Source organism: Bombus impatiens, unplaced genomic scaffold (assembly GCF_000188095.3).
Source record: "Bombus impatiens unplaced genomic scaffold, BIMP_2.2 scf_0089, whole genome shotgun sequence".
Classification (NCBI taxonomy): domain Eukaryota; kingdom Metazoa; phylum Arthropoda; class Insecta; order Hymenoptera; family Apidae; genus Bombus; species Bombus impatiens.
The window spans coordinates 25,430-46,658 of record NT_176508.1 but is presented as its reverse complement, the minus strand read 5'-3'; the positions used below and the strand labels follow the sequence as shown (position 1 = coordinate 46,658).

At 37.3% G+C, this 21,229-nt stretch overlaps 3 protein-coding genes and 1 long non-coding RNA gene across 10 annotated transcripts in view; 2 read left to right on the top strand and 2 right to left on the bottom strand.

The window, feature by feature from the left end:
* LOC112214129 overlaps positions 1-21,229 on the top strand; it is a 136,345-nt gene that overhangs the window by 108,690 nt on the left and 6,426 nt on the right. The window lies entirely within an intron of this gene.
* Positions 9,684-13,562, bottom strand: LOC100747275 (leucine-rich repeat neuronal protein 1). Of its 2 annotated transcripts, XM_033324949.1 has the most exons (5): positions 13,196-13,562; positions 12,353-12,709; positions 11,681-12,282; positions 10,951-11,197; positions 9,685-9,923 (listed from the first exon to the last, which is right to left on the bottom strand). In XM_033324949.1, exons 1-5 carry the CDS (start codon positions 13,253-13,255, stop codon positions 9,918-9,920), a joined length of 1,272 nt encoding a protein of 423 aa, XP_033180840.1. In that variant the 5' UTR covers positions 13,256-13,562; the 3' UTR covers positions 9,685-9,917. The 2 variants fall into 2 exon arrangements, with proteins under 2 accessions (XP_003485949.1, XP_033180840.1); XM_003485901.4 differs by having other exon boundaries at positions 9,684-11,197; positions 13,196-13,561.
* Positions 14,859-21,229, bottom strand: part of LOC100741809 (protein C12orf4 homolog) — an 8,171-nt gene continuing 1,800 nt past the window's right edge. For 2 of the 6 annotated variants that reach the window (XM_012394451.3, XM_024372639.2), the window contains exons 2-10: positions 17,436-17,991; positions 16,669-16,890; positions 16,394-16,597; positions 16,181-16,296; positions 15,958-16,094; positions 15,759-15,879; positions 15,570-15,688; positions 15,330-15,455; positions 14,993-15,238 (exon numbers count right to left, since the gene is read on the bottom strand). In XM_012394451.3, coding sequence (XP_012249874.1) covers positions 15,125-15,238; positions 15,330-15,455; positions 15,570-15,688; positions 15,759-15,879; positions 15,958-16,094; positions 16,181-16,296; positions 16,394-16,597; positions 16,669-16,890; positions 17,436-17,941 — 1,665 coding nt within the window. In that variant the 5' untranslated portion in view covers positions 17,942-17,991 and the 3' untranslated portion in view covers positions 14,993-15,124. Of the gene's footprint in view, positions 15,239-15,329; positions 15,456-15,569; positions 15,689-15,758; positions 15,880-15,957; positions 16,095-16,180; positions 16,297-16,393; positions 16,598-16,668; positions 16,891-17,435; positions 17,992-18,085; positions 18,228-18,670; positions 18,673-18,718; positions 18,897-21,229 lie in introns of those variants that run through there. The other 4 variants (XM_012394452.3, XM_033324947.1, XM_033324946.1 and 1 more) reach the window with 4 other exon arrangements.
* LOC100746325 (SUMO-activating enzyme subunit 1) lies at positions 18,913-20,767 on the top strand. Its single transcript, XM_003485893.4, has 6 exons — positions 18,913-19,270; positions 19,444-19,615; positions 19,678-19,934; positions 20,021-20,202; positions 20,270-20,402; positions 20,490-20,767. The coding sequence occupies exons 1-6, from the start codon at positions 19,173-19,175 to the stop codon at positions 20,653-20,655; spliced, it is 1,008 nt and encodes a 335-aa protein (XP_003485941.1). The 5' UTR covers positions 18,913-19,172; the 3' UTR covers positions 20,656-20,767.

The following is a 21,229-nucleotide window of genomic DNA, read 5'->3' as shown; positions in this document are numbered from 1 at the left end:
CGAACGGGGTGGCCTTTTAAAACGTCTCGTTGTCACTTCGTGTGGCGCTAGCACGAGAACCTTGTCGACGACGACGACGACGACGACAACGTCGACTCGTTTCCCTTGGTAATGCGAAAAGGGGCCTGTCTAATCTTCGAAAAATCCGCGAGCTTTCACGCGGCTCGTTCTTCTCCCCGATTACCTCGAGGTATAACAACGAGCTGAAATTAAACGTTACACTCGGTCTTCGTTGCCGCGAGCCATCTCCTTCGTTTCGAAGGTTACCGCCGCTTAAACGCCAACGAGATTTTTGCACCGACGCGACGCTCTCTACAAAGTGGCAATAAACCTGTCGCGCGTATAAAACGCAGGGTAAATAGAGGACTGGCACGATGACCAAGAAAAATCGAGCTACCAGACCTTTGACCTTCTCGCGTGAAAGTTCTTTTCAGTGCTTTAAAGTTATCGTCGATCTTGGTAAATGTTCCACGATAAGAGAAACGTTGGTTAACTGTCGCTATTTGTAACGCAGTACGAATCCAGATAGTTTGCATCGTTTAACAAGTCGTGAATGTGAACTTACATACGTGTTCGAATACGAAACTATCGAAAACTTTCATAAGATGAAAAGATACATCGGAAGGCGTTAAATTAATATACTTGGTAATAAACATGTTACGTTGTAAATTTTACCTTGTTTCATTACGTGAAATAAAACGCATTATATCTATAAGATAGTAAAATATATTTCAACTTGCTTTAGCGTTCGCATATAAATTATTAAATTTCCCATCGATAAGAAGAATAAGTTTCGGTGAACTTCACTGCGATCGAATAATCCTCGATGAAATTTAAACTATTTCGACCTATTGAAAGTATTAGCGATATCGAAGAAGACAGTACCACACGGACGATCCATATTATACTGCAAAAATTAACTCGCTCGTTATATTATCACGTTATAGTACTTGATCGACGAATGAACGAAAAGCGTATTATTCGGCAAAAAATAAAAAATATTTTCTTACCTGAGCACTTCGTTCGTCACGCGCGAACAAAAGCCAAGAGAAAAACGTACTGTAGAGTCTCGTAAAGAAATAAAGTTTTTCGAGACTATTGAAGTCTCTGGCAGAGTGATGCAAAAATCAGAACCTGAAATCGACGAAAATATCGTAAAATGCGGCATGCGGATAATAGCACCGAAACAATACAGTGGTGGAAAAGTTTTCTTACCGAACTACTCGAATTACCAGTTACAAGTGGTTATTATCTAGTAGTAGTGAATCTTACGTTAACTGCACGCATCAGGTCCAGCTAGGTTCCGAGAAATTTTACAGAACTGCGATAGGTCGTCGTTCAAGGACTTAACGCTTAGTTGGGTCTTTCTACGACAATAAAATCGAACTTGTACCAGTCGTACATAAGTCGTTACGGCCGAGCGACAGCACATCTGGAAGTAATTACGAAGGATACTGACCCAACGTTCAGGTGTAAGATCCTTTAAGGTGGAAATAGAAACTCGAGACGGCAAGGTAGCGCTCCACGCGGTATCGAACGTGACATTTCGTCAGGTACCGGGATTAGTGACCGATGCTTTTTGGTTTTCTGGTTTTCTTCTTCCTTACGGAAGAGGCAGAAGTCGCGATACGATCTCTTTCTTTCTTCGCAGACGTTTCGAAACAGTGTGCCATCTGTAACCGTATACCGAGACAAAATGTATTATTCACCTGAAAAAGATTGGTCGTTGCTGTTTTACATGCAACCTCAACACCAGTTTCATCGTCCCATTACCTTCGTTTTGGTGTTCGACACGTTCGTTCCGCTCTTTCGAGAAAAAGTGGTGTGTCAACCTGTTGTGATCCAAGTCGTTCTTCGCCTTGACTGTTTCATATTAGGTCGGTAAATATTATATACTTAAATATTATACACTTTTGAAAGCTATTTATAGCGCCAGTGTATTTCCCTGATTGGTCGCCTATGTGCTTACACTGTTTGCAAAAAAGTTTATTTATTTATACGTAAATAGCCACGAAGAGAAATTTCGCATCGCGATATGTACTTCTGTAACTTTGCAGCGCGTTGTGTTTATCTGCTTTAACAACAACGACGCGAATCTCACATCACGACAACTCTTATTAAGTCACATTGATATTTAGGTAATTTATTCTTTTTCTATCGTTTCCCGTAAGAATCATCTGGAAGAATCTGAAGAATACGAAGACGATGTGATTTTCAAAGTTCCGTATTATCCGAAGAATTTTGCATTTTATCGTAACATCGCGTTTTCCGAAATTTTAATGCGAACAGCAGGAAAGCGTAAGTAGTCAGGTATCGTGATAACAGTTAATCGAACTTTCAGCCGATTAAGTAACGAATGAAACCTAAATACGATATTACATTATCATTTTCTATGATTTTATTATACGATTTATGAATATTAACAGATCTTTCCATATTGTTGGATTACGTCGGATGATCTACTGTCTACGTTTGATCACCATAGTCACTCGTAACATGCAACGATGACTTCGTTGTCAGCGATTACGATATATTGTAATCATCCACGTCAACGAAACAGTTCCGTAAGATTTATTATCGAGAAACTAAAGTCGGTAAAACTTTCTTTCGACAAATCCGTGTATTTGTCTATTTATAAATCCGATTATGTAAATACCTCTGGTAAGTTAGTTTAGATTTAAGAGCAGGAATTTTCTGTTATTTCCACGATAGAGAAATCGAAAGGTAGGAAAATGAAAATTTGACGTAGAACGATGAATCGCGTCTCGACCAATTGCCATTCGATTCGCGTTGCGATATTATTTCGCGGCTGGAACGTGCCTCGGCCTGAATTGCCGCAGCTTCGGGCAGCCTCTCGTCCCAGAGAAGTGCCCGTTGGGTATTTAAGAAGCATATTCCGTCCATTTGGCATTGTGCGCCGTCGAATGGACACTTTCGAGCGTAGGGCGTGAGAGACTAGCGGAGATCGAAGGATCAAGGTATTGATCGTAAGCGGCTTGCCCCCGTGGAGACTACCTTTGTGCTCGGAACCAGCTATTTGCTAGCTTCGTAAATTCACACCTTGACATAATCGGAGTATCCGGCAAAGCTGGAGGCACTCGGCCATTAGAGTCGCGACATTTATACCGTACCATATCTCGGATAAAACGAAGCAACTAAAGGACAAACTAAAAAAGTTCTATTGGCTCACGGGAAGACGCTCCAAACTAAACATACGGAATAAAATTACCCTCTACAAGACCGTAATAAAATTTGTCTGGACCTACGGAATCCAACTATGGGGAACAGCAAGTAACTCCAACATCGAGATACTTTGACGTTTCCAATCGAAAACGCCAAGATCCTTAATAGATGCAACTTGGTATGTTACCAACGAAACAATACATCGCGGCCTCAAGATACCCAGGGTCAAAGAGGAAATTGCAAAATATAGCGACAGATATAGCAGAAGGAGTCAAGAAACACCGAAACCCCCTAATTACTGGATTACTCGATACGTCGGACCAGATCCGCAGGCTGAAGAGACACTACCCGCTAGACCTTCAATTAGTTATTTAAATTAAGTAATATTTACTTATTTATAATACTTACTTACAAATTATACTTATCTATAATAAGTATTAACCTATTATAAATAATTAGCCATGTCACTGCGCCACACCAGAAAAATTACTGAAAATTCTCAATGCGAGAATTGACTGTAAATTTTAATAAAAATGTATACCGTAAGCGAGGCTCGCAAAGGTACCAGCCACGTGATTGCGAGAAGCATTTTTCCAAAGTATTTTCGTATCGACGAAAGGTACATTCGAAATAGCCGTATCTGTGTAATTTGAAATCTTTCAAATGGTTCTCTTTCGACAGCTTTTCTCCGTATAATTGCAGTGTCGTATTGCTTGAAACAGTCAGAGAGTCGCTGTCGCGAACTCTTCCATTGTATTCGTCCAGCAAACAGAAACGTAAAAGCTCGGTCGGAAAACAGAAACAAAATTCAGGCATCGCAAATGAAATTTTATCGCCAACAAAACAAACAAATCTACTTTTATCAAGCCACGAGTGTGACTCGATATTGCAAGAGTTAAAAAAAGAAAAAAAAAAAAGAAAGGAACAGTATGCAGCGTCATCTAAAATCTCCGTAACTTGGTAACTTCCGTTATCGCTTATACGTGAAATTAATATGTACGCGATATCGCGCTTCCTGCTCCAAGCTCTACGACCGTCATCCGGCCGATTTTTTCTCGTTATAAACTTGCTCGAGGGAAAAGCGCCATTTGTAACAGCAATAGGTAACCATGTAACCCCTGATTTGCCGTTTAAATCCGTGCTAGATCTCCGAGGGGCTTGGTAAAACGTGGCCATGGAAAAAGTCTGTTTTCTCTTCTATCATGGAGTTCGCGCGTAAATGCGTAACGTACGCGCTTAACACGCGCCTATGCACGCGTGTAAGTGCATGAACCTCTCTCTCTCTCTCTCTCTCTCTCTCTCTCTCTCTTTCTCTTTCTCTCTCTCCCTTCTTCCCTCTTCTACGGGGGACTCCATAATGTAAGTTCATCGCGGGCGCGCTGATGCGTATGTAATCCCGTGGTGCTTACCGATACTATCGTGGGTTTTATTTTCATTATTCATTTGTTCGACCCGTTCCCCATGGATGGCCGGCAAGCTTACACGCGTAACCCCGTGTTTCTATGTTGCTTTAATCAGATAAAGCCCCGGAACGCCAAAAATCGCCGCACACTAAACCAGCGCGGTTTTCTACTCTTTTCTTCTGTTCGCCAAAAGGAGAGCAGCCCTGATTTCCGACCCTCGACACCCGATGTTTCGTCGCGTTCACGTTTTCGTCCATCGGCTATCGCATCGTCCACGATTCCCTAACGTTTATCTTTCCCTTTTACGACGAAACTTTCGGAGGCGACACGAGAATTTTTGCCTACGTTAGGTCGGCTCGTACAGGGAGAGACGGTTTCTCGCGAAATATATTTTGCTGGACGATAGTTTGATTCTATTAGACGAATTTTAGGTGTTAGATGAAATCGATCAAATTATATCGCGCGATAGATTACGCTACTGCGTTTCGGTACATTTTCGGGAATTTTAGTTAGCTCGCGAAAGTGTTAATTTCGGCGAAAATGCGTTATATACGGGAGAAGTGTATAAAGAAAAACAGTTGATTAGGTTTAAAGGGGAAATATACGCTGTTTACGAACGTAATTGCACGCAGACCGAACATAATTAATCATACTACGATCGTACTGACTCTAACTCGTGATTCTTCTTTTACCGCGTATTTTATACACTTACGTTTATACGTTCGCTTATCATGTTTGTAATCCAATCATTTATGATTAATGAAACCGAAGAAGAGGCGAGGAAACGAAAAATGAATAGCCGCCCGTGTATCTGTCACAAAATCCTTTAGATCGCCGTAAAACAATTTGCCACGTACAAATAAAACGATCACTAACCGAACGAACATGAATATTCAAAATCGTCGATCTACGTTTCCTACAAGATCTTTCGTTCGTTCACCAATCCCACTACGCGAAGGATGAAATAGTAAAAAAATGAGAACGAAATTACGGCAACGAGATCGGCATCTCTGGTTGCGTTCGAAGCTGCGCTGGGTTTGAAGCCGTCGTGGCGGCTCCTTTTTTTCCGCGTTTCCGGCGGCCTCGGGCCGTTTCAAACAGTAGGCGGAATGTCGGAGGAAACGGGAGGCCGGCGGGAAACGAGAGCAGAAAGGAAACGGGCGAACTATCGGAGGTACGGTAATTAGCAGGTCAGCTTAGTTAATGCAAGAGCACCGGCTTAACGAATCGTAATGGAAAGTGTGATATTTCGAAAATACGTTTCACCGAGTGCTAAGTAAGCCGTGTACGCGTTTCATTAGCCTTCTATATACATCCGAGATTCATGTCGAATAAAACGAAATCGAAGGAATCGTTTAATCGCTGTTCCATCCACCAGTCATCCCCTTTTTCTTTCCTTCCAATTTACCTTCTCTTTAAAACTTCCTCCGAAACTTCGAATCATACTATGTACAGCATGCGTAATTTTGGACATCGCGCGACCGTGTTTCGTTAATTTCAGCGTATTATTAATTTATCGTCGTTCTTTCTAAATTTGGATATTTCGCGGTAACGAAGCAGCGAACGAGAAGTACAGACAAGTGCGAGCCATCCGAATGAAAATCTTCGTGAGGTGTAGCGTACCTGCAATAATAGACGAAAATCATGTAAAATGTATCCAGAGCCTGTGCTATGTACGATTCGATCGGAAAAAGAGACTTAGGAATAAAAATTTATATAGTTCGTAAATCCGTCGGTGGTTACTGTTTAATGTTTCATATACGCAGGGAAGAGATTTAAACTGCCAGCGATAAACGAAATTGCAATTGAACCAATGAAATACTAGCTGGTACACATCCGTTTCTCTCTTTCCGTATGCCTTGGTAGAACGAAACAAATGCAGTTGAAAAACTGTAATTCCACTTGGAGAAAATAGTTGAAAACGTTGAATATGTAAAAAACGCGTGGATCGTCAACGGGTTGATCTTCGCTTCTTCGCAAAATTCGTTACCTTTTTAATCCACGACGTCGACCAATTTTGTTCTTTTTTTCTTCGCTTCCTCCCTTCATCGTTTGCTTCTTTTTCCATCGAAAATATCGGCAGGGCTATCGAGGCGTCTTAAGGGAGGATCTCGTATTTGCTTGTGCCGGAAACACGATATTCCCGATACCCCGGGACCTGGGCTACCCACGTGTTTTACGTTGACCGTTAAAATTCGCTTCTCCGCGCTACTCGCGACATGCCGTGCCTGCGACGCTGGTAGGCAGTGTATTATTTTTCCGCTGGCTCGCCAAATTGGCTCGCACGGATTCGATCTCGAATTACGGACACTCGATATTGCCGCGCAAAACTCGCAGCATCCTCGTCCGGTCCCGACCATCTCGCCGTGGAATATCCAAAAAGGAGTACCACAATGTCCCATTGAGCGCGGATCGGTATAATCGAGCCGGGCCCCCGATCTCGTCTTGCTTTTCGTCCGATCGAACCACCCGTAACTCGGTTCGTCGATTTTCACGCGGCCGTGAACTGTAACGCAATTGATGGTTCTTTATTCTTTTAGCTTAGTATTTAGATTGGTAAATTTATAAAGAAATCATGACGATCGAGCGACGTATAAAAAGTACACAGGGTTGCGATTATTAATAATATTAACGCGTTAGTTATCCTTCGTCCGTATCTTTTTTTTTTTTACCAAATACATGGTACTTGGTGTTTTGTTCTCTTTGGAGTTTTTCGATGAAACACGCAAAGCCAAAAACACGACAGTCGCTGCAGCATTATTCAGAATCTTCAGGTACAAAACGATTGAATCACCGTGATATGTATTCGTACGAGCCGTTTAACGGAAAATCGATATAAGTCAATTTTTTGCCCATTTGATCCAACACCACATCTCGAAAGAGTAAGTTTCATTCTGCTTTGTGGAGAAACGGTGTAAGTATATGTTCGTTAATTTGCCGATGGAGTTAGCGGAACGAGCGAGAATCGTTCGCTCGGTCCATCGCAGAATATTTACTTTATCCCTCATTGGCCAGTGATCAACCTTCTTGACTTGTATCGCTTTTGCATTAAACGGTTTGTACGTATCAGTCACGGTAAAGGTACTGTACGTAGAGAGAGAATTTTCTCTTCTGGCTCAGATATTCGAATACATACGTATATTTTGATAAACGAAAGTAAATTAATTAAAAAAAGAATCCCGTCGTTATCCACTGGCAATATCGTCTGTCAATAAAAATAAATCCATATGGATATCGGAATTTTGATAGCTACTATCAACTGTGTAGCCGTTCAGGCTAATTTTACACGTTGAAGCATGCAAAATTAGTATCTGTTACGATTTCTTTATTTTTCCTCCGTATCTCTTCGAGATACTCAATCAGAACGATATTCACCATGGCAAACATTCGCGTAAAGTGCTTAACATTTCACGTAGCTTCAGCGAATCGTGTAATCGTGTAATAGAATTCGCGCGACGTTAAAGTCTACGAAATTCGTATCTCGAATGGCTTTTGCTAAAATGAGTTTCCTTTGGAATATAAAGCAAGGAAAATCATTCACTGTTAGAACAGAGAGATTAGAGATGACCAGTTAAAAATTAAAAGAATTAATAATTCTTAACTCTTGGAAAGAAGAATTAATTTCTTAATTCTCCGACTTGAATTTGACAGCGTTAAAACACGTAACATACGTCACGGTTTTCTCATTGACCGTACTTCTCTCTTAGCGTAATGTGCTCTTCCATATGGAAGGAAAATCATTAATTGTTAGAACAGAGAGATTAGAGATGACCAGTTAAAAATTAAGAGAATTAATAATTCTTAGCTCTTGGAAAGAAGAATTAATTTCTTAATTCTCCGACTTGAATTTGACAGCGTTAAAACACGTAACATATGTCACGGTTTTCTCATTGACCGTACTTCTCTCTTAGCGTAATGTGCTCTTCCATATGGAAGGCTCTTCGTCCGTGGCCCGTAACCCAATAGGCTTCCCGTAGGAAGATCATACTTCGGTACAAAGGCTGATCGCTACATCGCACGCGATCACGATGCACGTCATGGAAACTGACGATCTTCATAGCACCATTTGCTCGCTCGTCCTCTGCCACGCCAATATCGCACTCCCTTTTGGAACAAAGTGCACGTCTTCAACACATTTTCTGTATTTAACAAGATGAACCCTGATGTCGTCGAATTTTTCGCTTCGTTCGTAATTTCTACAACAAACTGTATCGATCATCTTCGTTCTTCCCTTTTCCCATCCAAATTCATATATCCATATAATATAATCTTTGTATTTGAAAACGTCTACGCGCTTGAACATCGAATAAATACGATACTATAATTGTATATAATAGTAATATTGTATTGGCAACTAAGTGATTGCGGATTTTATCAATACTACCTATTGACAAAATCCGCAATCGCTTAGTTGCCAACCCAATATTTTCTCGAAACATTACCATCTTTCTTATTCTCCTACTTTACGTAACAAAACAAACGATCTTAACGCTCTGATCTTCTTCTCGAATCTAACATCGGTATAACTTTTTACGTTTGAAAATTTGTATATAATTGGACTCGGCGTAAGTTTAACGCTGTAATTATCATTCTTTCGCAAGTTTCTTGCTCGTGTATACTATCAGGCTGCGCAACAAATTCTATCAACATCGGTATATCAGTTTATCGGTATATCAGTTTTTATAATCGCCAAATTTTACATCATCGAACATGCAATTAACTAAATCCCACGCTACCAGCTTCATCGATTCTTCGATCTTTCTTTAAGCGAGAACAGAACAGAGTACTCGACTCTTTCTTTCTATTTCCGTGCTGACTTAAAAGCACATCGTATAAAAAATATTCTTCGGCTCGAATTGCCGGCAAAGGGGAAGTAACCCCATAGAATCTCAATTAATATTTGAACAAAAAAAGAATATACGCGAATTCGTCGATGCGTGGAATCAGGTTGGAGAGCGCGGCTACCATCGCGGAGGATCTTTCAGAGGAAATGAGCCATCCACTGCTTTGTATCCATTCTCTTTTGTACCGCGGACATTTCGTTTCGAAATCGATGAGAAGAGGCGCGGTAAAGGGTTTCGAAAAATACGACGATACGTGCCGACAAAAAGACGTTTTATTCGATTCACAAAGAAGTCCCACATTGTTGGCTGTGCCACTTGAGGCGATGCCCGTGCACTCGACGTTGCTACGGTGTTTCGAGGTTCGAGGGATGCGCTAGAATCGGGCTGTACGTTGCCTCCTGTATTTACGGCTCGTTTTTCCGCGTTTCGACGCGTGGCGATTCGATACAAAGCCTATTGATGCTCACCCGCTGTACAATGTTACTCGTTAAATCTATTTATATATGAAGACATCGTTAATTCCTCGTCGTTCCCTGTTTCACGCTATATATAGAAAGGCATAGAAAATTAGCCGTAGAGGATGTTTCAACATTGGCGACGCTCGATCATCGATGAAATTTTATCGGACAACGAGAAACAAGCGTTAATCGATGAAAGTTCGCGAACTTTCTCGCCAAGATATCGATATCTGTACGAAATGTTCAAAACATCAACGATACGTGCGATTCATACTTCGACGCCTTCAAATTGATATATTCCTGTGGATTAGATTAGCTTCTGCAACTTAAGCTTCTTACGCTAGGTTTTAGATACCAACTTTGTATATAATATTCGATATGAACGTATTGTACGAGTAGACGGACGATTGGTTCTTTATACAAAGATAAATTAAGAGCGCAGGATAAAGCTTGTTTCGTGTAAACTGTCGGCCGCATACGTATGCGCGTTTACATGGCTCAGATAGTCATTAATCAAATTTCTCTTTCTGCTTTTTCGGATCCAATAACTCGTAAAAATTGCGTGGTCAGATTTCGCAAAAAACAATAACCGTATCTTACAATTAACTACATGCACGTTGTTGGTTGGTTGGCATTCGGAAGAAATGCGGGTCTTATTGGTCAATTTACCAGCAACGTACAGTACTTAATTACGTGTTGAAGATTGATCTCTTTGAGAATCTTTTGTTGCAAAAATTCTATTTTATTCCCTGTCTTTTATTTGTTTTTGCGTAAGAAATTACCACTCCTCCTTACTTTCGAACTACACCCTATATGTAAAATCATTCTTCGACCGTCGTTAAAATGACTTCCCAATCTTGAAACATCCTGTACGTTATTTCGTACGGAACTCGGTTAGTTTCGTGGCTGCGGAACCAGACCTAGTTCCTAGCTATCGTTTTGTTCCTTCGTCGAGAAACTGTATCGCTTAGCCTAAGTTAATACATTTCTAGTATATCGTTCTTCCGTGTTCATTCACTCGTCGTTTCGTTCGACCGTTTCGTTGGCCGCCAGGATTCTCACCAAGTCGTTCGAGGACTCGTCGACGTTCGTGTAGGTCACCGTGTCCCGGTTCTTTCGCCTGATGTCCCAGTGACCGAGCGGTCGTCTCAACAGGAAAAAGCCCGCAGCCAAGACAATTGCCACGACCAATATAAAAATGCAGGCCCACAACACTGGATGTAGCATCGTTGCATCGTCCTCGCATTCCAGCTCGTGACTTGGTATCTCGTTTAGCTGTCTGTTCGAGTGTTGTTCGGGAGTTCTGCACCTGTGACAGAGATGAAGCAGTTGTATTTTCCGTATAAACTCGATTCATCGAAACGAAATTTTAGATAATTTAAACGCGAGCTGTTGTTATTATAAAACGAGCTATATCGTGCGAATGAAAAACGATAGATGGAATGATCGACGAACTCCAATTATATCGATTGTTTATGCTCTGATAAATTTAGACGAAGGAAGTTCCACCATAGTAAAGAAAAATATCTTTTTACTGGGTTTTAAATATGTTAGGTGAACGAAGGAAAATAATTTTCCGTATATGGGATAAGGTATTTAATATTGTAACAGAGTATTAGCTTAAGTAGCATGTAAATGTGTTAAAAAGTTAATAAAAAAAATAATTTTAGTAGTAGCAGAGACATCTATACTAAATTCGAAAAAGCCTTTGTCATTTGCTGCTCGATGCTTCAAACTATCGGCTGTTATTCGATGAAAAGATTAGGTTGAGTGTTCGACAGATTTTACTTACTTAATTTGTCGACTAAGAGCCTTCGTAGCGTTTAACATATTTAGCCACTGCATTTTACAGTCGCAATGCCAAGGATTGTTTTCAAAGCTCAAAATCGGTGTTCTCTTTATTATCGACATGAGGTTGTAATCCAAGGTTCTCAGTCCGCAGTTGCTTACCGAGAGCCGTTGCAATCGTGGTAGAAGACGATCGTTATATGGGATCATTTTTAAGGACATTAATGTTCTCGAATCATCTAAAGACAGTATTTCTAAACTGGTCAAGTTTTCGAAATCGTTAAGTAATAACTCTCTCAGATTTTGCATGTTATTCAGTTTCAGTTCTCGTAACCGAGGCAAATAAACGTCTCGTAGTCGTGATATATGAGTGTTGGACAAGTCGAGCTCTTCTAGATTGACTGGTAGCGATGGAACCTTACTGATGGGATTCGTCGATAAATCTAGGGTAGATAAGTTAGTTAGCGTTTTGAAAAACTCCGAGGAGAAATACGACGACGATACGTTGCTCAAATTCAAATATCGCAGCGCCTTTAAGTTCCAGAAAGCGTTTTCATGGATTCCATCGTTGATCGGATTGTTGGCTAACGTAAGATATTCCAAAATCTAAAAGACACGAATCGTTTACAATATATTCATTTTTCAACTTGTATATTATAAGATAAGAGACAGTTACTTTGAAATGCTCCAACATAGTTTCGTTAACGATAGATAGTTTGTTCGACGAGAGATCGAGTATCTTGAGCTTCGGGATTCGATCGTTGAAGGCATTGTCGTCGATATATTCGAGTTTGTTATGGCTGACGTTTAATACTCGTAAATTATACTCGTCTTTGCAAAGGAAGAAGAACCTTTGAAGATGATTCTGCGACAGATCCAATATTTCCAAATTTGCAAGGTTAGTAGAACAATCAAGGAAACTGTCAAATTCGTTCTTCCTTAGGATGAGATCGGTAACTTCTTGCAGATTAATCTGTGATTGAATCCTCATGAAAAAGTCTTCTTTCTTCAAACCACGCTCGGACAGATCCACCTACGATGTGCAGAGAAAGAGAAATAAGATTTCAAAGAAACGTTATTCCTGCACGAAGTGAGGAGAAAAATAAACGGAAAATTTCGACATTGTTCCTGCATGTGTCATTCGCGCCAATTTTAAGAGATGCGAGGAAACGAATTTTGGCGCGTCGTTACGTCACAGTAAGTGCCATTACAATTTAAAAAGTCGCGGCTACAATGCAATATCGTGATACAATGCAATATAATACATAATCCTCTATACGTAATTATTTAAATCATCATCAAACGACCAATAAAACCGTTATCGGTGCCACATACAAATATTATAACAACGGACAACGTACAATTCAAAATTCAAAATTACTACGTATCGTACACAATGAATAAGTAAAAAAGTTGTGTACACAAACGATTTGGGGAACGAAATTAAAAAGAAATGTCACCAAACGGCTCGCGAATCGTTATCAGATCAAGTGTCAAAACGTCGCGTGTATAGACCCACCAATTTCTTCGAAGTCGTGGAAGCAATTAAAACGAGGATTGTGATAGCCCTGAGCCACATTGTCCAGGTGGTGGATGAGTATGTGGTACACAGATAGACGTGATGGAACTTTGATTTCGTTTAAATCGATCACGTCGGGACCGTCTAGTTTCAACTATGCCTCTCACACAACGATCCGATGGAATGGCAACGAATTCATCCGCGGCATACTCTGCTCATGATTACAGTGCCGAATTAAGAGGGGATCAGGAGGGGCCTCAACATCCTGATGCAGTTGCTTGACCGATTTCCCTCTTTTTCGCGCCGTATTTTATAAGCTTTATTGCTTTATGGAAATCTTTCAGCGATATTCGAACCACTTTATTATACTTTAGAATTTTATTTATTTTATCATTTTATTACTTTACTTATACTTTAACTTTTAACTTTCTTACACAACTTATAAATGATTTAATTTCCTTCACATCACGTAAAGTATAAACTTCGCCTGCAATAAATTTAGTTGCAAATAAAAAAAAAATCAGATCGATAATTACTACGAATTTAATCGATAATTATTACGAAAAACTTTCGAATTATTTAATTCTTCGTGGTAATTCTCAGTAATAATTTTTGGTTTGTTGCCAATGATAAAATATAAGTATCGTGTTCCTTAAAATTTGAATTATTCAGTCGAATCCTTCTCACGATATTATTACATATATTAATATTTATACACTTTTCATTCGATATTTCAGTCAAAATTTGCCATTGAGTTTCTTTTTGAATTTTCAATTTCTCTTCAATTTTTCCATCAATTTTACACCATGGTCACGTTTATTAAACGACTTGCACAACGCTGCTGGCGAACGTGAAATGTAAAAAAAAATTCTTCAAATGTCCTTTCGAATGGATTCACGGGGCGCGCATCGTGTTAATCCGTTCTCGAACAGTTCAGAATCCGAAAGGCTAACGCACCACTTTTTCGATAAAGCGAGATTACGTCCCCGATCCGCTCTTATGGTCTGCCCTGCGTTTGCTTTTTTCTTCCCATTAATCGCGTGTTTTTTCAATTAATTTATATTCGCACTACGATATCGCGCGACAAAACTTATTGCCATTAAACGCGGGACAATTAAAAAAAAAAAATATCGGATGGAGGTAGAGAAAAGAAACAGGAATGGTTGGCATATGACGACGATGCACCATTGATATCATTGTACTCGAATGCACGACTAATTATTAGACAGTCGACGGAAACGTTGAAGCATATCTGGTTAACTCCCAACGTCGCGATAAAGTTGGCTCCACCAAGCATGTAGGCTACGATAATGCGTTGCGCTATAGTTTTATTGCAATTAATATAAAGTTCAATGCTTTTTGTTTCATGCCTGTGATACGACTCATCTTTTGATGATTTTTTCTTTTTCTCCTTCTAATTTAAAATCTTATATCAGCAATGTACATTTTTTTTCATCTTGAAAGTGTGATACTAAAGACGGGTAAGATAAGATTCAATATCTTTTTTACTAGGGTATTACAAATTGTTGTAATTAGAGATATATGTAATACCGTTTAATGGATTGATTTGTCAGAGATTGTACGTTTAGACCATCATGTCTTTCATTTTACTTGAGCATCAACTTTAAATATATTATGTAAGATCATCGAGTTAGAACTTTAATCGTTGAAAGGTTAACATAGTTTATTAGGGAAGTCTGACGTACGACGAACGCACAGATATTGGCTATCGATTGGAAAATTTATCTTGGAAAATCAATTGTGTAAATATAATATAAATGAAACAGTTTGTCAAGATTCGAGCATATCTTATATAGTATTCGCGCCAGCGATGAATTATTGCCGCCAAGATGTGTGATATACGTATATATAACAACAAATACTTTAATATTTTCGACGCGTGTACAATAACAGTGGCAAGAGGGTCATTCACTTTTTTGGAGTTTGAGGTGTGCTTGTCGCTTTGAACACCAAAGGATTCGATACTCGGAATATGCTCGGTAACATTGTAGCTAGGGTACCGAATACTTCCTCTGACATTCCCTAGAAAATACAAATATTTGATAAAAAAAGTTGTTAATTACATGGAACTATCATTTGTTGTAATGCATCTTTCGGGTTCAAATTAAATCACCTTTGGTACCAGAAATTGCAGATTCTTCAATTCAGCACCACCCCAAGATGCCATTTCTATCATGAACCCTTTTACACATTTGAAAACTAATTCTGCTCTCTTTGTACACCACGCAACAGTCATATCCTAGAACAATAAAATAAGATTTATAATTTAATATTATTAATCATTTACTATAATTAGATAATATTTCTCAACAAAGAATTAGTACAGAGATTACTTTTTTTAACTGAAATATACCTCCGACATTTCATGAACAAGAAGTATTGGAATAGTTAGTGTGGTTACATCGTTGCAACAAGCAGTTTTCAAAATATTTCGTAATCCTAAAATGGCCGGGTGCCTCGAATTGATATCGCCTGTAAATTAAGTAAAACTGTTATCAACATGAAGCATCTGTAGCGAAATAAATACATATTTATTACTCACCAGATCGCAATGAATCGTTCACTACCATGTGGAAAATTACATGAACTTGCGCTAAATTTGAATGCCTCGTAATATAAACATCGCCTGTCTGTAAACTTTTGCTGCCCGTTGATCTTTTTGTCTGTAGAAAAAAGATGCATTTAGACTGAATTGGATGAGATATCAATATCTACTTTCTTTTTAGTTTACTTTTACGTACTTGTGAATCGTTTCCTTCTTTGTGATGCGCTTGCCTCCAGGCAACAGCATCTTTCACATCCTCTCGAATTTTTTCTAGTTGTTCATCGATTGGTGGGAAGTGAAACTCTGTCGTTAATTGACATATTGAACATAATTCTAAAAGAAAATTTGATTGTTAATAAGATATGTATAATCGAACAATAGCACTTGTTAATTTAGTACTCAACAAAATAAAGTGATACCTTTCGTTATTCCCGAATAACTTCCTAAATGATTGTCGCTCAATAATACTAATCCACACAAATCATTAGAATATAATCCAAGAGCAGTCTGTAGTCTTTGAGGCGTTGGATCCATTCTATTTTAAAAGAAACGAAATGCTTTTTTTCAAACTGAATTTTAATACAAGGTAATCGTAGTGTCTTTTTTGTTTTTGTTTTTTCTAATTTACCAACCCAGACTCGCTCTTTTTTGTTCTACAAAAATCTAAAACATCGCCTGTCAGTATACGTATATTGTGCATCTGTTTCATCTGGGAACCCAAATGTATAGTGAAACTTTCTTCCAAGATAGGGTATTCAGCCGTGTTCTTCTCTTCGCTATGAACAAAATTGTCTAACGCCGGTCGTATCGGTGGCATCGTCAGAATTGGAGAACCCCTAATAGTCATATAATCTATAATTACCAAGCCCATATCGCATGTCTATTCATTATATTTATATATACGTACACTGGACTCGGCAACATGTTAGTCTGCTGCTCTTCGAGTAACCTCATGATCCAGTTACGATATTGTCGCCTTTGTTCTAATTTAAGTGCGTCAACTCTTGACCCCCAGTGACCTTGCAATAAACTTTGTTCCTCAAAATGTCGTCCCGCCATCTCGTTTATAGATTTTTCGGTAGAACCAGCTTCGAGAGCTTCTACAGCGACTCGCATCTCCTCAGTTTGCCTAAAATTCATTTTTCTGATGTTTCTCTGTTCTCTTCTTTTCTTCATGCATTCGTGGAATAAAGACGAGTTATTTGTGTTTCAAAATCAATATTGGATCATTTGTATTTGTACAATTACAGGTCAAAACAAAAATGTTAAAATATCAGAAAATTTTAATTGGAGCTCTACTTTTATTTATGTTAGATAGAGATGAGTTAACTGCATTTCAGTTTTTATATTCTGTAAATGACATTCATGCATATCACTATCATTATAATCAAAAGATATAGTCCGGAAATAGGGAGCATAGAGTACAAGGTTCAATTATAAAAAAATGACTGTTGACTTATATTGAAGCTGTTAATAATCTACATGAAAGGTCAATGCAAGTGATAATTTATATTACATGAACTGCTGTGTGTAATATAAATAGATACTAGTATATGAATTTGGTCTTTATTTTGTAGTGTAATATGTAAACAGAAGAACATAAAAAATAATACGTACAAAGCATTCTGTACATACAAAACAATATGTACAACATAATACAATATTGCTACTAACTTTTGAGTAAGTTGTTCATATTGGGAGTCCCTCATCTGAATAACTTCAGTTACTTCTCTTCCATGTTTATGTTCCGCTTGAAGGATAGGCTCTAATGATGGAGAGTGTACCAATCTATGATATGCAACAGCAAACAATTCTTCGTCCGTTGTTCCAATAGGATCAGCATATTCTACTGTTTTCTGCTTATAGATTTTTTCCCAGTTTTTAATTATATCTTCAATATCTAAGGTCCCAGATTTTGCATTTTCAAGAGCTTTTTCTGCTTTCTCATCATAAAATTCTAATGTTAATGTTTTAATAGTATGCTCCAATGATTCCAATAGGTCTAATTCCACATAGCATGGCAATTTAAAAGATGACATTATACGGTGCATAAGTTCCTTGACATTTCCACGATAAGGTATCTTTAATGGAACTTCCAATACATATTCTTGGTTTGTAGTACATGTTGGAAATTTATATATAAATGTTTTCTCTATATACTCATCCTCAGGCATATTCATATCTTCTAGTATAGTCTTTCATTATACTTTACAGCCCAGATATTTATTTTCTAAAGAAAGAGAGATAAAGAGAAAGAAATCTTTAGTTAGTTTTTATAAAAGAAATTATGTAAAAAAAAAAATTAACTTAATTTAACATTTAACTCTTAAAATATCAGGAATAATAAAGAGGAAGGTCAGCTTATTTCTCTGTAGTCAATAATGTTTTGCAGAGATCTGCTTTCACAATATTCCGGTCATAAGGTCAACGATAAGTTATAGAAACACCTCTGATTGCACCTCTTATCTATAATATATTAAAAACAATTATTTTCATGTATTAATTGTAATGGCTTTAGATTTGGCTTTCAGATAAACTTGTTATCAAACGCATATAAATCCGAGATTACTCTTATAAAAAAGTCAATTAAAAACATGCAACAAGTAATTTTAATGCAATTAAAAATGTTTATAATAAAATTCGATATCAAGCATTTTTAAGTGTATTCTGTACACTGTGTTATGTGCAATTTTTTGAAATAAATATGTCTTTCAACTTTTCTTACCGACTTATGAGGGCGCTAGTAGAAAGGTCTCTGATTTGTTTATAAATAATTATTTCGATGAATGTACTATTGAGTAATGATTTAAAACTCTAGCAACATTTATTTTAGATTCCCATGGAATGTAAATGCTTTTAAAAATATATGTAAAACAGCAGATATCATATTAAATTAATATATTTGCTACATCTCTTTACTTATGACTACTAATCTAAACCTTGAAAATTATATTTGCAAGATGTTTATACTTTCGAAGTTAGCTATCCTTACCTTGTCAAGCGTGTTGTCACGTGGAAAGCTTGTTTCTGATTTGTTTCAAGTAAAACATTCTAAACGAACAAATGAAACACATACATAACAATCGTAGAAACCATTTAACGCCCTCCAATCATTTGATCACCAGTTCGACCAACCTAAACATTATGTATATCGTTTAAGTATGTATAGAGTATGTTGTTTACTACGTTATATTTCGAACGTATAGAATTAACAAACAAAATTTTGTTGGGTAAATCAATTACATCAAGTATTATAATTTATTGAGTACTGAATGATTGTTGCCTGCTCTTATTATTTGAATTAATATATTGTTATGTTGGCTGTATTCTACGAGACGTAGACGTCGGCGAAATTTTGGATTGTGATTTTGGCGGTAGTAGATTTTCAAGTATTAAATCACATTTTTGAATATGGTTGGAGACAAAAGCCAAAATGTAGAACTAACAGACCATGAAGCTGAATTATACGATAGACAAATTCGCTTATGGGGTTTAGAATCACAGAAACGGCAAGTAAAATACAATCTAACCTAAAATTTCTGAAGTTTCAAAATACAATATACGTTATTGTTTTATACAATTAATTAAGAAATACATTAGCAATATATACTTAATTACCGGGATATAAACATTCGATTTATAAGTGTTTTTTGAGTTGATGTGTAATATTAAACAATTATAGGCTACGAGAGGCGAAAATTTTATTAATAGGCCTGAATGGATATGGAGCAGAAATAGCAAAAAACATTATTTTAGCAGGCGTTAAAGCAATTACATTTTTGGATCATAGAAATGTGACAGTTCAGGATCGGTGCTCACAATTTTTAGCACCTAGAGAATTACTTGGAAAAAATGTAGGTAAACAACTTCAGATATAGAGGAAGGTATATTATTTATATGAATATCATGTTCATAGAGAGCTGAAGCATCTGTGCAGAGAGCACAAAGTCTAAACCCTATGGTTAATGTAGAAGCAGATACATCTAATGTTGACGATAAACCAGATAAGTATTTTAGCAAATTCAATGTAGTCTGTGCAACACAATGTACTATAACGCAAATAAAGAGGATTAACGAGGCATGTAGAAAACATAATACTAAGTTCTTTAGTGGAGATGTATGGGGATCGCTAGGTTATACTTTTGCTGATTTAATGACTCATGAATATGCGGAGTAAGTAGATTTCTAAATCAAGTTTTTGGAAGTGGTTTTGTTAATGTACGTAAGTTATTAAAAGCAAGAATTATTTTATTTCACAGAGATGTAATACAAACAAAGAAAATACAAATCTCGGAAAGCGGTGAACCTATGCAAAAGGACAAATTTGAAAATATCGTTGTAACTGAAAGACACGTAGACACTTTTGTACCTTTTAAATCAATTTTAAATATTACAAAATCTTCTCTTCCTAAAGATTCAGAAATATATTATATGATACTAAGTAAGTGTTTTGGAAAAATATTTTTATAATAGTAACGACACTTTTATATTATCTATTCTTATTTTAGTAATGCTCAATTATCGTGAAAAGTATGGCAAAGATCCATTGCCCAGTGAAAGAGGTTCTGAAGATTTTGCGGCTGAAGCTGCAGAAATTATTAAAAAATACGATCTTGAGGATAAAATAAATCATTTAGTCGAGTATGTATTAGAAAAATTGTTATATTATTTAAAAAGTTTACGTTTAATCTATTAAAAACTATATAGTAAAATTTATCATTGATTCAGGGGTGATTTATACGCACAAATTAGTCCAGTGTGTGCCATTGTTGGAGGTATTATGGGTCAAGAAATAATTAAAACAGTTTCACAAAAAGGTACACCACATAATAATTTGTTTGTTTTTAATCCAGATACATTGTGTGGAAAGATTTTAAGATTAGGTCAGTCATAATTTTGCAGGGTGGTTTGTTCTAAGTGCTTTTTTGTATTACCGACTATTTCATAATTTCGTAAGAATGAAATAAATTTGCTAAAAAATAAAGAAAGATACTATTCTGTTACAGCTATGTTCCTTCGTGCTTTATTCTTCTTTAATGAGAAGTTAGAATCCACAAATAATACAATATTATGTGTAATCACATCATCATAAAATGTCAGAAATTCTTTATACATTTATTTCAGGAAAGAATATTTTCCGAGACTTTCCTGGCATATATTTTTGATTCAGGATTTCTTTCACTTCGAATTACATTACACTTCTTATATCTCGCTTCAAAACCGAAAAGAACATATCGCTCGAGTTTTGGAGCTGTAGTTGCGAATTGCCGAGGTTTCCAATGTTTATATTAAATATATGTTGCATTTTCATGTTCTTCATTTCGCGGCATATAAAAGTCAAATGCATACGTAAATGTGGTTTATCACAGCCCACACGGGTTCTAAGATATTTTTGTTCAACGTGTACAATCCTCGGAAACGAAGGGGTCGTCGCGCGTACGTGGAAATATGACTCACTTTCCCGGCTT

Bases quoted from the DNA above. Each gene is read 5' to 3' on its own strand.
- LOC100747275 (XM_003485901.4), bottom strand. From the start codon at position 13,255: ATGTGGCTCAGGGCTATCACAATCCTCGTTTTAATTGCTTCCACGACT. The intron at 12,283-12,352 runs GTAACTGTCTCT...CGTGTCTTTTAG, and splicing joins CTATGTTGGAGCATTTCAAA to ATTTTGGAATATCTTACGTT. The intron at 11,198-11,680 runs GTAAGTAAAATC...TCTCTGTCACAG, and splicing joins GCTCTTAGTCGACAAATTAA to GTGCAGAACTCCCGAACAAC.
- LOC100746325 (XM_003485893.4), top strand. From the start codon at position 19,173: ATGGTTGGAGACAAAAGCCAAAATGTAGAACTAACAGACCATGAAGCT. The intron at 19,935-20,020 runs GTAAGTAGATTT...TTTATTTCACAG, and splicing joins ATGACTCATGAATATGCGGA to AGATGTAATACAAACAAAGA. The intron at 20,403-20,489 runs GTATGTATTAGA...TCATTGATTCAG, and splicing joins AAAATAAATCATTTAGTCGA to GGGTGATTTATACGCACAAA.